This window comes from Argopecten irradians, chromosome 13 (genome assembly GCF_041381155.1).
Source record: "Argopecten irradians isolate NY chromosome 13, Ai_NY, whole genome shotgun sequence".
In the NCBI taxonomy this organism is placed as follows: domain Eukaryota; kingdom Metazoa; phylum Mollusca; class Bivalvia; order Pectinida; family Pectinidae; genus Argopecten; species Argopecten irradians.
In genome coordinates, this window is record NC_091146.1 from 30,692,088 (window position 1) to 30,708,061 (window position 15,974).

At 33.8% G+C, this 15,974-nt stretch overlaps 2 protein-coding genes across 2 annotated transcripts in view; both read right to left on the reverse strand.

Annotated features, from left to right (window-relative positions):
• The window catches only part of LOC138306437 (inositol hexakisphosphate and diphosphoinositol-pentakisphosphate kinase 2-like), a 96,184-nt gene that overhangs the window by 27,873 nt on the left and 52,337 nt on the right, over positions 1–15,974 (reverse strand). The window contains 5 exon segments of the mRNA XM_069246898.1: positions 1,420–1,532; positions 1,753–1,871; positions 2,380–2,505; positions 6,495–6,545; positions 8,427–8,512. Of these exon segments, the coding sequence (XP_069102999.1) occupies positions 1,420–1,532; positions 1,753–1,871; positions 2,380–2,505; positions 6,495–6,545; positions 8,427–8,512 (495 nt within the window).
• On the reverse strand, positions 9,369–15,448 carry LOC138306448 (inositol hexakisphosphate and diphosphoinositol-pentakisphosphate kinase 2-like). Its single transcript, XM_069246910.1, has 5 exons — positions 15,301–15,448; positions 14,621–14,722; positions 12,267–12,353; positions 11,607–11,792; positions 9,369–11,183 (listed from the first exon to the last, which is right to left on the reverse strand). Exons 2-5 carry the CDS (start codon positions 14,716–14,718, stop codon positions 11,084–11,086), a joined length of 471 nt encoding a protein of 156 aa, XP_069103011.1. The 5' UTR covers positions 14,719–14,722; positions 15,301–15,448; the 3' UTR covers positions 9,369–11,083.

Genomic DNA, 15,974 nt, shown 5'->3' on the forward strand with positions numbered 1-15,974 from the left:
TGAAATGATGTAAGGCTACAGGTCAATTTATGGTATTACAATATTCATATTAATTCATAATCAAATTCAATTTAACATGTTCTTTTTAATTAAAAAAATAACTATCCTAAATTCTACATTCAAGATCAATTAGTAATGAGACTAGTTCACATACCACGTGGTACCCCGTAACGTTTGTGCAGGACCATTGTTTCTATTGGTAATGGAATAACATCTAAAGATTATATCCAAGGCTTACGTCATTTCAGCAGAAAGATTACAATTTACTAGTCCCGCACAAACGTTATCAGGTATCATGTGGTACGTGTCCCACACAAATGTTATCAGGTATCATGTGGTACGTGAATTATTCCCATTCACTTTGGAAGTTAGAGTTTGCTGTCACTAAAGATCAGATTTATTTAAAACAGAAAGACATAACAAAAGAGAGTAACATATTTTATCAAATACAGTTAAGTATAACAAAATGACGTTTCCTCTTTAAATCTTAAGTTTTATCACAAGGCCCTGAGCATAAAAATTTTGGGTGTTCAACTTATGTATGTTAATTGGTATGAAAGATCTGATAATTATCAGAGGTCCCAGAAAAACTTTCAACTTTTGTAAATACAGAGAGTCTGATAATTATCAAAGGCCCCAGAAAAACATTCAAGCTTTGTAAATACAAAAGGTCTGATGATTATCACAGGCCCCAGAAAAACATTCAAGCTTAGTAAATACATAAGGTCTGATGATTATCACAGGCCCCAGAAAAACATTCAAGCTTAGTAAATACAAAAGGTCTGATGATTATCACAGGCCCCAGAAAAACATTCAAGCTTAGTAAATACATAAGGTCTGATGATTATCACAGGCCCCAGAAAAACATTCAAGCTTAGTAAATACATAAGGTCTGATGATTATCACAGGCCCCAGAAAAACATTCAAGCTTAGTAAATACATAAGGTCTGATGATTATCACAGGCCCCAGTTAAACATTCAAGCTTAGTAAATACATAAGGTCTGATGATTATCACAGGCCCCAGTTAAACATTCAAGCTTAGTAAATACATAAGGTCTGATGATTATCACAGGCCCTAGAAAAATATTCAAGTTTTGTAAATACATAAGGTCTGATGATTATCACAGGCCCCAGAAAAACATTCAACTTTTGTAAATACATAAGGTCTGATGATTATCACAGGCCCCAGAAAAACATTCAAGCTTTGTAAATACATAAGGTCTGATGATTATCACAGGCCCCAGAAAAACATTCAAGCTTTGTAAATACATAAGGTCTGATGATTATCACAGGCCCCAGAAAAACATTCAAGCTTTGTAAATACATAAGGTCTGATGATTATTATAGGCCCTTGAAAAATATTCAAGTTTTGTAAATACATAAGGTCTGATGATTATCACAGGCCCAAGAAAACTTACGTGTGTTGGTACTTGGAGGTTTCACCCTGTTTGTCCAAGAGACCATTTGTATTAGCACTCTTCACCATTTGTACGAGGATTGGAGTTAGCTCCCCTTCCAAGGCCAACAACCCCTGACAACATCAAATATTCAATAATTGTATAATTCGATTTTCTCACAATAAATTATCTTGACCTTTCCAAAAGCTACTTCACCAAATTTTCCTTAGGTGAAAATCTTAAACACCATGATATTTCTTGACCTGGTCTCAAATAAAATTATTCTTCAACTCAAAGTGAACTCTATGACTTTGACATACATAACAGGAAAGAATCTAGATGACCTTGACCTACCTTTGCAAATGCTGCAGCAGTCATCTGTACGCGACCTTCATCAGAAGCGTAGATCTTGAGATCATGTCTGAAGGTACTGTGTAGCCGAAGGAAGCCTAGCCCTGGGGTCTCAAACTGACCTGTGGTAAAGGTGTTAGTGGAAATATTGATTAGATTAGCAACAAAACATCTTAATCCTGTTATATTTTATTTTGTATTAATGACAGAGTGGAATAGCAACGAGCAACAGTATAAGTTTTATCTGATTCAGTAAATAAAAGTATAAAAGAGCAGAAAATTTCTTCACACCATCAATTTATTGGAGATTTTCCAAACAATAAGACAAATAAAAACATTCCTTTTGTTCCTTTTAAAATCCTTAATTTTGTATTAGCTTTGAAATTCTTTTCAATAATTATTTTGACCAGCATTTCTATGATCTCATTATATGAAATGTGCTAATTCAAAGACCATCTGATTATACCTGTGAATTAAGAGAATAAACTGGGCTTTGATCCCCTTGTGATAGGGAAATCTCCCGCCCACTGTATAGTGCTAAAACATACTCCTGAAGACGCTCAGCAACCCACCCCACCCATTCACTGTATACTGACATATACCTACTAATTAGTAAATTAATATTGTTACCTTGACCACCAGGGTAGAGAGTCCGGAATGCCTTGCCTAGATCTTCTGCCTGAATTTTTCCTGCAGGAGTTAGCTCCCCTCCCCATTTCACGATTAGTAATAAAGATGGCTGACGTGGAAAGTCATCTGGTAGAAATCAAAGAAAAAAAAAAATATGTAAAATTCAGAAACATAAAGATATAAGTATGATAAAGAGGCTTCTGTATAAATCAAGTCCTTTATTATCCATGTATCTCTGAATTACCGTAATGTGTCATAAAATTTGTTAATAATCAGCCTACAAGACAACCATTCAATGATCCATATATATATATATATACTTTCACCACATTAAGATTTAGACATGCAGTATTAAACTATGAACTACAGCACAGAGAAAAAATATAAATAATACATTATGAATAATATTTCAAACTAATCTGATGAAATTATTATGAAACACCTTAGCACTTGAATCAGACTTAACACTGTGCCAATGGAAGGCTGTTACTGAAACTAACGCAATGTTTAAATCAGTGGCTCATTTGTGAGAATTGATTAAATTGATACATCTGCTGTGGTGGACGTATTGACTACCATAAATTGTCACCGTGATGAGAGTTAATGTATTGAGTTATAGCCTTTATAAGAAAACACAATATTATGAACCTGAAACCATAATATGACTATTGTACAAAACACAGTCACATTCACATATCAATGTTTTCCATGTTAAAATTTAAGCTCAAAATTTATAGAGCAAAGAAAATCACAGATAATAACAATTTAATATATAATCGCTATCAATTAAAAGCTGATTTCTTCCCCTAGTTGTTAAAAGTTAATCCTGAGGAATGAAAGAATAGCTAAGAAAGGATTAGCTAGCCGATTCTGTCGAGGGCATACAGTCTACAGAAATGTACCAGTAATACAATAAATACAAAATTACATTGATCGGTGTAAACTTCCCAGGTCAGAAAGCTCTCCATGACTATAATACTATACAATGATGTACGATTACCGATACAATGATGTACGATTACCGATACAATGATGTACGATTACCGATACAATGATGTACGATTACCGATACAATGATGTACGATTACCGATACAATGATGTACGATTACCGATACAATGATGTACGATTACCGATACAATGATGTACGATTACCGATACAATGATGTACGATTACCTGTACAATGATGTACGATTACCGATACAATGATGTACGATTACCGATACAATGATGTACGATTACCTGTACAATGATGTACGATTACCGATACAATGATGTACGATTACCGATACAATGATGTACGATTACCGATACAATGATGTACGATTACCTGTACAATGATGTACGATTACCGATACAATGATGTACGATTACCGATACAATGATGTACGATTACCTGTACAATGATGTACGATTACCGATACAATGATGTACGATTACCGATACAATGATGTACGATTACCGATACAATGATGTACGATTACCGATACAATGATGTACGATTACCGATACAATGATGTACGATTACCGATACAATGATGTACGATTACCGATACAATGATGTACGATTACCAATACTTTGTTTGTTTGTTTAGTTTTACGTCCTATTAACAGCCAGGGTCATGTAAGGACGTGCCAGGTTTGTTGGTGGAGGAAAGCCGGAGTACCCGGAGAAAAACCACCGGTCAGCGGTCAGTACCTGGCAACTGCCCCACATGGGATTCGAACCCGCATCCCAGAGGTGGAGGGCTTGTGGTAATATGTCGGGACATCTTAACCACTCGGCCACCGCGGCCCCCGATTACCAATACAATGATGTACGATTACCGATACAATGATGTACGATTAACGATACAATGATGTATGATTACCGATACAATGATGTACGATTACCGATACAATGATGTAGGATTACCGATACAATGATGTACGATTACCGATACAATTGATGTACGGTTACCGATACAATATTAATTAGTTTACATAATATATATCAAGTGTCCTTCCTGATAAGCCTGATTAAAGTGAACAGTCGGACACAGGAAGGCTAAAGTCAGTAAAAATGGTGTTAATACATGTATATCTAGTATCTAATATCTAGTATAATTTTTTATGAAATAGAAAAATAAAATTTCCTGTCAAAAAGGGTCTCCATGTGAAAAAAATTATTATATGAATCCTAAAAAGAGCTCCCAGCTGGCTATGTCTATGTTGGCAAAGCCTCGCTTTCAAAGAATTTATTTTTAGAACTGTGCTAAACTTACACAGAGCTTTTCTATAATAAAAATGTATCCAAATTTAACCTAATTGAGTACAAATGTACAAATTACAACATCGTAATGTGTGATGACGTCATAAAAGAAATTATGACATCATCGATGATGTCACATTTTGGTGACTTTCCAGCAAAATGAAGATTCCGGCCAAAGTTATTGAACTCTACAATGCGGTCGGAATATCCCCTACTTTTAATTAGTAAATGAAATGTTATGAAAAATTTTCTGAACAAATCGCAAAATTAGCGAAATATGACTTTCTCTCGATTTTCAATATAACAAAAAGATATTTGTCTGGATTGTTATATATCGTTGTACAGAGCAGATCACTACCTTTCTAATGGTACATAGATCAAATTCCTCCGTCTATCAAAATATTTTTTATAAAGCGTCAAACTCGGGACATGTGTTTTGGGACACCCTGTATATAGCAAGTCGCTACAGTAAGATTTACCCTAAAATAGTCAGAGTTGTGTAGGTGGTAAACTAGTTATCAGAACAAACAGACTACAGTGAGATTTATCCTAGAAATAGTCAGAGTTGTGTAGGTGGTAAACTAGTTATCAGAACAAACAGACTACAGTGAGATTTACCCTAGAAATAGTTAGAGTTGTGTAGGTGGTAAACTAGTTATCAGAACAAACAGACTACAGTGAGATTTACCCTAGAAATAGTTAGAGTTGTGTAGGTGGTAAACTAGTTATCAGAACAAACAGACTACAGTGAGATTTACCCTAGAAATAGTTAGAGTTGTGTAGGTGGTAAACTAGTTATCAGAACAAACAGACTACAGTGAGATTTACCCTAGAAATAGTTAGAGTTGTGTAGGTGGTAAACTAGTTATCAGAACAAACAGACTACAGTGAGATTTACCCTAGAAATAGTTAGAGATGTGTAGGTGGTAAACTAGTTATCAGAACAAACAGACTACAGTGAGATTTACCCTAGAAATAGTTAGAGTTGTGTAGGTGGTAAACTAGTTATCAGAACAAACAGACTACAGTGAGATTTACCCTAGAAATAGTTAGAGATGTGTAGGTGGTAAACTAGTTATCACAACAAACAGACTACAGTGAGATTTACCATAGAAATAGTTAGAGTTGTGTAGGTGGTAAACTAGTTATCAGAACAAACAGACTACAGTGAGATTTACCCTAGAAATAGTTAGAGTTGTGTAGGTGGTAAACTAGTTATCAGAACAAACAGACTACAGTGAGATTTACCCTAGAAATAGTTAGAGTTGTGTAGGTGGTAAACTAGTTATCAGAACAAACAGACTACAGTGAGATTTACCCTAGAAATAGTTAGAGATGTGTAGGTGGTAAACTAGTTATCAGAACAAACAGACTACAGTGAGATTTACCCTAGAAATAGTTAGAGTTGTGTAGGTGGTAAACTAGTTATCAGAACCAACAGACTACAGTGAGATTTACCCTAGAAATAGTCAGAGTTGTGTAGGTGGTAAGCTAGTTATTGGAACCAAAAGAATATGGACTACAGTAAGATTCAGCCTACAAATAGGCAGAGTCAGGTTGAAGGTAAAACAGTCACTATTATTAGAGCCACAGACTAAGCAGATTAACCTTCTCAATAGGCAGAGTCAGCTAGGCAGTAAACAGTATACTATAGATAAGTACAGACTATTTCCCTGGGCTGAATTTTTAGTTCCGTCTTTTTTAAGTTTGTTATAAGCATAGGCTACCTAGCACCATGTCACAAACACACGCAGATGTTAGAAGAACATACTCGGTACACAATCACAAAATAATTCTATGAATATTTGTTTTTTAACATCACAGCACACAGAATATTGTTAAATATTGTTATAGAAATCCTTACTGTTCTCACAGTTTTCATCAAAACTGCTTGGTGCAATCTCACCACTCAAATCTGTCAAAAAACAGTCATCAGATAAATCAACAAAATAAAAATCAAATTTTGATGAAAAATGGAATGATAAATGAAATTGAAAGGTGACTTTCCTAATTGAGTCTAATGAATTAAAAATCTAAGTAAAAAGAACTTTTATTTTAGACTTTCATTTAATATGTGGGGAAGAAAAAGAAGAAAAAAAAACTTTAAGAGGTATAATAATGAGTGGGAAAATGATAAAAACGTTTTGATTTTAAGTATACATCTACAGTAAAACCTGTCTATAAAGACCTTCCAAGGGAAAAGTGGTCTCTATAGCCAGGTGGTCTTTATACACAGGTCATATTCTGTAATAAATGGCTATTTGGGACCCTAAGAAAGTGGTCTTTATACAGAGGTGGTCACTAAGGAAGGTTTCACTGAAACTGTAGTTCACTGATGTGTATAAACAACAGTGATCTTATTTTGTTAGTTTAGCTTTTCTTATCGTTTCATTAGCAATGAATGACTTCACAAGGACTTACAGAAGAACATCTTTAACATTACTGGAAAGGACCTAAATAAATCTGCTAAGTTTATTTTTTTAAGTAAAAAAATATTGCTGTCAAACCTTATTACCTCCCTTGCATTTTTAGCTTATAAAGAGGTTTCCAGATTCTAAAAACAGGATTGCCTCCCCTTTTATCTTATAATGAGTTTCTATTAACTAATGAAAAGGAATCTGATGATGGAAAGATGAATATTGAAAATGAAAAGTGCATGCTGTGAATGACAAAACAAAGCTAGATGAAGGTTAAATTATTTAGTAACATGTATATATTGCCGTGCCTTCCTACTTCAGGTTGCCATCCTAAACCCTTCTTAATGAAAATACAGAATGTGGAAATGTATGGGCAATAACCAAGGCCTTGTTAAAACATTACAGAATTAGATAGAAGGAGATCAGAAGACAGACCTGATTGATAGAAGTCACAATTGATAGTCTTGATTAACTTAATGACCTTGAAGGCAGAGCAGTATTATTGCCCTTGATTGAGGCAGACCAGAGTTATTGCTCTTGCTTGAGGGAAGACCAGACTTATTGGCCTTGATTGAGGGAAACAAGAGTTATTGGCCTTGATTGAGGGAAACAAGAGTTATTGGCCTTGATTGAGGGAAACAAGAGTCATTAGCCTTGATTTAGGGAAAACATAGTTACTGCCCTTGATTGAGTCAGACGAGAAAAAATGCCCCTTGATTGAAGGAATACAGAATTTATTGCCCTTGATTGAGGCAGACCATTTATTGCCACTTATTGAGGACAGGCTGGAATTTTGTGTTCTTGACTGAGGGAGACCATGAAAATTATTGCTCTTGTGCTAGCATTATGCTTAATTAGTTTATTAGTAAGCCAATTATATATTAGTTTAAATAAAAGGCATTCCTTCAAATATGTTTGATTAATGCATATTTTCACAACCACAGGAGTATGTTATTTAATATGTGCTTAATACCTTTGTATGAAATTGTGTTATCATAATTTAGTTTTGATATTTTGCTACATCTTAAGAGTTAAGAAATTAGTAAGCACAAACTTTGGCAATTATATAATAGGACAATTATGTACAAACTTATAGTAGTGATGATTGTAGCTACAAATAATACAGATTACAACAGACAATGATAGGACTATTTAGCTACAGATTACAACATTCAATAATAGAAATGTTGTATACAAACTATTAGTAATGATGATAGCTAGTCACAGATTACAACATTTAATGATAGGACTGTTGTGTACAACATTTAATGCATTCACCCCCTGAAGACAAATTTAGATTCTTCTAGATCAAAGGCTGGATTAGTCCATTTTGGAAAGTCAGGGGTGAATGAGTTAATTACAGTTGATCATCAACAAACCTTCCTCGCTCGATGATTTCTTTGGATGACCATATGGCTGGTATTTAAGTTGGACTTTCCGATTGATTCCAGAAAAATGACCATACCTTCAATAATGAAGAAATAATTCAATAATATGATTATTAACAAGTTATTCTAGGTAAGTCTTTAGTAAAGAAATGTTTTCTTCACTCCTTTATATGTACCGTGCTCGCCGTAATTAGTGCCCCTTGGGCCCTTCCGCTATAAGCGCCCCTCCTTTTTTTCTGGAGAAGAGTTGAAGTTGTATAAACGCCTCCATCTCATGGATTTCACGATATTTTACAACATGTGATGCCTTTTAACATCAGCATTGTATCCCATATTACATGATCTTGCGAGTCTTTTACATGTGAATCACGACATAATAATGTGTCTCACAGGATAAAAGGCATATATACATATTTACTCTAACATATTTATGTACCATGAGTACAGAAAGATTTAAAATATGGCAGACTTTTTTTGTCCGTAACTTACATTTTGGTGCATCAATAAGCACCACCCTTTGTTCCAATTACTTAAGCGCCCTGGTTAATGTGTTATTTTCTGAGCCTGGTTGTTCAAAACATGATTATCTTAATCACATGATTAGTGATCATTTACGGCAAAATTTTGTGATCATATCTTCACTAAACTCAGCAAGTAAGTAAAAAATGGAGTTCTTAAGATTCTTATAAAAATTGTAAAATTTGTATTACCAGAAATTATTTTATCTGGATTTGAAAATTGTTGTTAAACTGTGATAAGCCTAATAACTTTTTGAACAACTGGGGCCTGGGCGCTAATTGCGGCAAATACGGTAATACATGTAACACCACACATCAATCACACCAGAGTATCCTGTAATGTCATAGATATCTGTATCATACATTAGCTATTTCCAGAGGTTTTGCTACTACAGCAAATAGTTTTTTTTTTCAAAATTTATAATCTTATTTCTTCTTCTCTTTTCTGTTTTTTTTTCTCCCCTTCTTCTTTTTTTTTTTTTTTTTTCTAACTTTTCGCTGGTTATAATTATCATAAAAAATTATGCCAACAAACATGAAGACATATGCTTAAAGTTTGTACTGAAAATTAATTACCACAAAATCTGAGTTTAGAGTATCGTATTGATATAAAAAATTGTCTAAAGATACTTTTGACTAAAAGTATAAAATATTCTGGAAAAAAAAACCCAAAACAACTTTTTGCCATTCCTTCTGTTGAAAGATTGATTCCAAAATGAAAATCCAAGTTAATATACTTAATCTAAATCATTATATAAGTTAATTGGGAATGAACAAACATTTGAAGTTTTGCATCTTGTTATTACAAAAAGGGGAATATCAATTCAAAAAGGAAATCACACATCAAAAATAACAAATTTTCCAATCGCAAATTGTTCACATTATCTTCTATGTTAAAAAAATATTACCAGAACAAAAGACCCAGAGGGCCTGTATCGTTCACCTGGTTAATTCGCTAAAAAAACATGTAAAAAAACTCAGGCTATTAATTTGTTAATTTTTCATACGGATGCTACCAATAAAATATCAATGAGATTTATTGCTCAGTTTTAGAAAAAAAGTCAACAAAATGAATTTAGCCAAAATGGCTCCTTTTGGCTCTGCCCCTCAGGCCTCAGGAGGGGAAAAGGTCAATCATTTGTATAATTTTGAGTCCCCGCCCCAGAGAGATACTATCAGCCAAATCAAAATAAATTCTGATTAACAGTTACAAGAAGTTGATTGTTGACGAACAGACGAACGACAATAGACAACAGATGCCATGGTATGGTATAAGCTGACCTCTGTCCCTCATAGCAGGTGAGCTAAAATACAGTAGCCTAAATTATGAAATGAACGTCCCTTTTCCTTTTGAAACTAAAAATATACTCTATAAACATGAAGAAAGAATCACATTCAAATATAAAAGGATTTTCTTATCAAAATGGTCATGACATTATTACTCTTCCTTATTAAAAAACTTCATCTGCACATGCAAAAAAAATCTTTTCTTGGATTACCTCCCCTTGAGGTAGATTGTGATTCATGACTATAATTATAAGATCAAATGTTTTCTTGTTCAAATACATAATAAAATCTATGTATGATATTTTCCATGGCAAAAAAAAATGGTGTAATAGGCAGATATTAGGAAGCATCAGAAAAGAAATATTTTAACTTCAGCAATCAAAGGGAGGTAACTTTATTTGCCTAGGATTTTTTTTTGAAAATTCAAGCAAAAAATTGTTATCATTAATATATCATTTTATGATTAAGATATGATGATTTTATTCTGCTTTTCTTCAAACACCTTACATGGCACATAATTAAGGAGATCAAAAATTTGGAATTACATTTTTCATATCTTTCTTTTTTATTTTATACAAGTGAAGGAGTTTAATTAAATCAAAAATATTTTCCTCAAACATATCACATGCAAAACTAGGAAAGGTTAAGAAATCAAGGATTTTAACACAAAAACAACTTCCAAACAGATGAGTGGCAAAAAGTGTTTGTATTTATATTTGCCAAGGGAAGTAATCTCAATGCTTATGGCAAGGTGGGTAACTTTATATTAACAGGAAAGCAAATTTCTGCGGAGTCGCAAAGGGGAGATAACTCACTATGGCAGGGGGAAATAACTCATACATTTTAACCAGAAAACCACAAAACATAGCAGATTATAACCAACTTTTCTAAGGCGCACAAAAATGTGCTGGTCTCTTTTTCGAAATTGTGATGAAAATCCCACCTTCAAAATTAAAGAGTTCAGCTTGTGGTTACAATGGTTATTAATTGTTATCATTATGATTATTATTAATTCAAATTTTAGCAGGAACACAATGTTAAAAGTTCTATGATTTAGTAATTATTGTCAGTCGTACATACACGATAATTACATTTATTTATCAAATTGAATTCTGCTGCTTCAAATCTAGCCCAATAAACTTTTTTTTTAGGATTCAAAATCAAATTTTATTGATGTTTCAATAAAAGATACGAAAGCTCCATAAACAAGTAAATTAAAACATTTGGGATTTTCTTTCATCAGATATAGCAGAAATTATTTTAAAATTATCACGTACTTAGATTAAACTTTTATCAATCAAATTATTGGATAAGGTAATATTCTATGTAAGATTTCTAAATATGACTTAGAAAATATGCATCTTACATTTCTAATACTAATTTCAGCTGTTGTAGTTTCGCCTTTTTCTCTGCTATTTCTGGATCGGATGATGACTGCTGTTCCGACAATAAGAACCGAGCGATATCTAAAACCTCCTGGAGCTGTTTTGGTTTCTTAAGCTTTAAATGTCCAGTACGATAGCCATCATACTTCTTGAAGAGATCAAAAAATCTGTAAAATCAAGAATGATAAAGTTCTTTAGACAATTTAAATACTTTATCAATATGTGACTATATAATCTATTAAATTAACCAGAACCATGCAATTATTTTATAACATATCCATGAAACAAGTTCAGGAAATAATGTAAGGTTATGTATGACACAAAACAGAAATTAAATGCTTGTGTAAAAGAACAGTGAAAATTACACATCTACGGTGTGAATAACTACGGCTCTACCGACTGAGCCAAAGAAGCATGTTCCGTCAGCTGAGTGACAAAGACCATATTTACATGTATGTACAACTCACCCGACCTGCTCTTTTTATATAGATATATCAATTAAGGATTCATAGCTGTATCACAGATTATATATAATTTCATGTTTGTTGTGTTCACATTAAAATTCCTTTCACAAATTTGAACTGTAAATGATTGAAAAATAGACTTGAAAAGTACAACACTGAAGAGATATGGCTACCAACTTTTTATGTTTGACCTCCATTTTCATTTTCTGTTTCGGTGTACGGTCGCCATGTCTGATAACAGCCACAACTGTCCTTAGTTCCATCCTACAAATACAACATGTGATATTAGTCTTGTGTACATGGTACTTTAAACTCTTTCCATAATTTGTATTCTTTCCAGATTCTGTCCCAAAGGTAGTTATAAGTCTTACCTCCAGGAGTTTTTGAAAAAGTGCCGGACAAAATGTCCAGTTATTCTGTGCTAACTTCTGTATTTAATTTAAACATGCTAAGGTTAGTGCAATTATTTGAACTTACTTTGAAATCATTTTAAGAATTATTAAAAACCTGCATCATAATATTACAATCTATGTGATATTGCAATCCAGGCCAAGACGTAACAAGCCGCCATTTTTTTACGATGATAAGTCTGTTTGATATATCTTGTTACTCTGCCATAAAAACATATACATAGTCAAAATTATTTACGTAACATCCAGAAAGTTTGTTTTGAAATTAAGAACTTTTCATATATCACTACATTGAAAATTTAAATATAATGTATGATAAGAGATTTATTGTGAAGAAAGAGCGTCAATATTGAGCGTCGACAATGGTGAATAGAGAAGGTAAAATTCTGTCGACTATAGTCAACAGGGAAGTTTGTGTGTATAAAATACCGTAAAAACTTGTATAATTTGCGCACCAGTGTAATTTGCGCAGGTACTTTTTAGGGCTGAAAATGCTAAAAAAAAAATTACTATCAGTTTATTTTGCGCATCAATTTTTTTGGGGAAAAACGATGTCCAGGGAGTCCCAAAATCGATGTATGAAGGTGACAATTTCAATGCAAAATATTCCCCAGAAATGCTTGAAAACTTGCACAAAGAAGTGTGTTGTATTAAGAAGAAATAACATATCAAAACCACATTGTGTTTGTTTTCTTTTATTGGCCACCGTAACCTGAAACTAAAATATCTTGCAGATGTCCAAAACATCGGCGGTCCGGTTCGCCGTACTCCATGCACATGTCAATGTTTTGAGATTTTACACATGAATAGTAATCAGGAATATTAAAAAAGATTAGAATCTATTTGTTTGAAATTGTCACAATAAGTAATAAGTGTGTTTGAGATCATTAACAATCAATAGCAATCGGCTAGCGGATACGTTAGCTTGCAACAATCACATTGTGAGTAAACTCACTAGTACCTGTACGGTACCAGATCCAAGCTGATGGCTAATTGTACTTATCATTACGATTGAATATGTCACTAACCTTGTAGTTTGTTAATTCTGCAGTAATAAAATTGCAAACCACTTATTGAAAGTCCTAAATAATCCCACGTGTGTTTTGACTTTTTGCACACGGCCTGCAGTCGGGCCCTACGGAGTTTCATGTGCAAAGCTAAAGGCTAATTGTATACACCAAAACGGTTGAAAATGTCACTAATCTTGTAGCTTGTTAATTCTGCAGTAATGCAATTGCAAATCACTTATTGAAAGTCCTAAATATAGGTCAGTTTAGGCATCTTATAAATCCCACGTGTGTTTTGACTTTTTGCGCACGGTCTGCAGCCTGGGTAAACATGTTTGTGTATACACACACATACTCTCTACAGACTCTCTCTATAGCCTCTCTACCCTAAAAAAATACAGGTAAACTACATTGACCCGGCCAAAGTCACTGATTGTGGCTGTCCCATTACACTACGAGGTGTACAGGGTATACATTTCTTGCTGTCAGTAGAAGCCATGCTTTCAGTCAGTCGCCATTGAAATTCTCGGGGCAAATGTAAACAAGACATCGTGGTCATAACTTAACACTTTAATTAGCCATTGATAATCCACTATAATAGGTGAGGCATTGTTTTTTACAATCATTAATACCTTTTATTATATAAAATGGCTACTATACACAGAGCGGTACCTCAACATTCATAGATCGCCAGCCCCTCAGAATGGACAGATTTTTTCCCCGTAAATTTTTTAAAACTACTCTATCAATGTAATTTGCGCACCCCCAACTTCAAATTTTATTTTTGTACAGAAAAAGTGCGCAAATTACACAAGTTTTTACGGTATGTAACTTAGTCATGATTAACTGTATGCATATATGTACCATATATTAAACATTTATCACATACATTTAAATTTCTACCTTAGCATATTAATCATTTTACAGAGTTATTTCCCTTGCAGGAAGGTATTAATTGTGACATCATTATTTTAAAGGCGAAATTTCTCTGAAAATTACTAGGTATGACCAGGTTATCCTCGCAAACATCTGACGTCACAATAAATACCTACCTGCAAGGGCAGATAACTCTTTCCAATGTAAGATAGAAAATTGACCTAGTACATGTACTTACATAGATCCTGAGGTGGTAGGTACTACAGGGATATCCTCTGGAGCTGCTCCTAAAACCCACGGGATGTGTCTCTGTGGAGCCAACGCTCGCATTATCATTGTTCTGAAAATGTTTCATATGGAAATTATTATTCTTTAGAGTAAGAAAATTATCAATATATGCCATAATTTTAGCCGTTGTCTTATCCCGATAATTTTCTATATCATGACTCAATTCATATGACTTTCCTTCTTATCTTATATTAACAAGAGGCCCAATGGGCCTTTACAATCTCCTGAGTTCGGATACAGAATGAAACAAAGACATATAAACACATCAGGCCCGTAAACTGTATATGTTTATGCTGTCCAAATACATAGAAGATGGTTTCCTGCATATACTTACAATCAAGCAATTAATCTAAAATATTAATCCATATTAAAACGACTCTTGATAATTATAAGATGTCTGTAAAACATATTGCATAAATATTTTATCAAATGCCCAGCCTCCATTTGAAATCAAGACAGAGCACCATGGGACACATAAGGACTACATATATGCATACTGCATACCCCCCCCCCCCCCACATACATACAATTTAATTTATAGTTATATAATGTGGGGCATAAAATGTCTTGAACATCTGTACACCCTTAGAAAAGCTTAATCATAACACTATTCAGTTCTGTAAAACTTACCCCAGTATTTTGGCACAATCATCATAATACTTAATAGAGTTCTTCACAAAACTAAATCCGTTGACATCACAGACATAAGATTTCCCACTGGCCCTGAGCAGATCAAACCCGCAAACATTTTGCTGTAACAGAAAATGTCATCAAGATCAATACAAAATATTATTTTAAAATGCTCTATACATGTACATGTATATGAAACAAGAGGCCAAAGGGTCTAAACGGTCATCTGACTACCTTGGCAACAGTTATATAGAAAATTAATTAGATATGATGTCATGGTAGCCATTTTCAATTTGGGATCAACTGGAAATAACAATTCATTTCAGACAAGTTTCAGCCGATAGAACTTAACAAGAAGTTCAAAATGTGATTTCAAGATGGCAGCTGTGGTGGCCATCTTGGATTTCGGATCGGCCCGAAAAATAACAACACTTTGTCGGGACCATGTCAGGACCATGTCAGGATCATTTCAGGCAAATTTCAGCTAAATTGTACAAGTAGAACTTGAGAAGAAGTTCAAAATGTGTTTTCAAGATGGCGGCTGTGATGGCCATCTACGATTTTTTATCGACCCAAAAAATAACAACCCTTTGTCAGGACCATGTCAGGATCATTTCAGGCAAGTTTCAGCTAAATCGCACTAGTAGAACTTGAGAAGAAGTTGAAAATGTGAA

Coding starts and splice junctions, on each gene's coding strand:
- LOC138306448 (XM_069246910.1), bottom strand. CDS start 14,718: ATGATAATGCGAGCGTTGGCTCCACAGAGACACATCCCGTGGGTTTTA. Junction 12,354..14,620: donor CCTACCACCTCAGGATCTAT/GTAAGTACATGT, acceptor TTGTATTTGTAG/GATGGAACTAAGGACAGTTG. Junction 11,793..12,266: donor ATGGAGGTCAAACATAAAAA/GTTGGTAGCCAT, acceptor TTGATTTTACAG/ATTTTTTGATCTCTTCAAGA.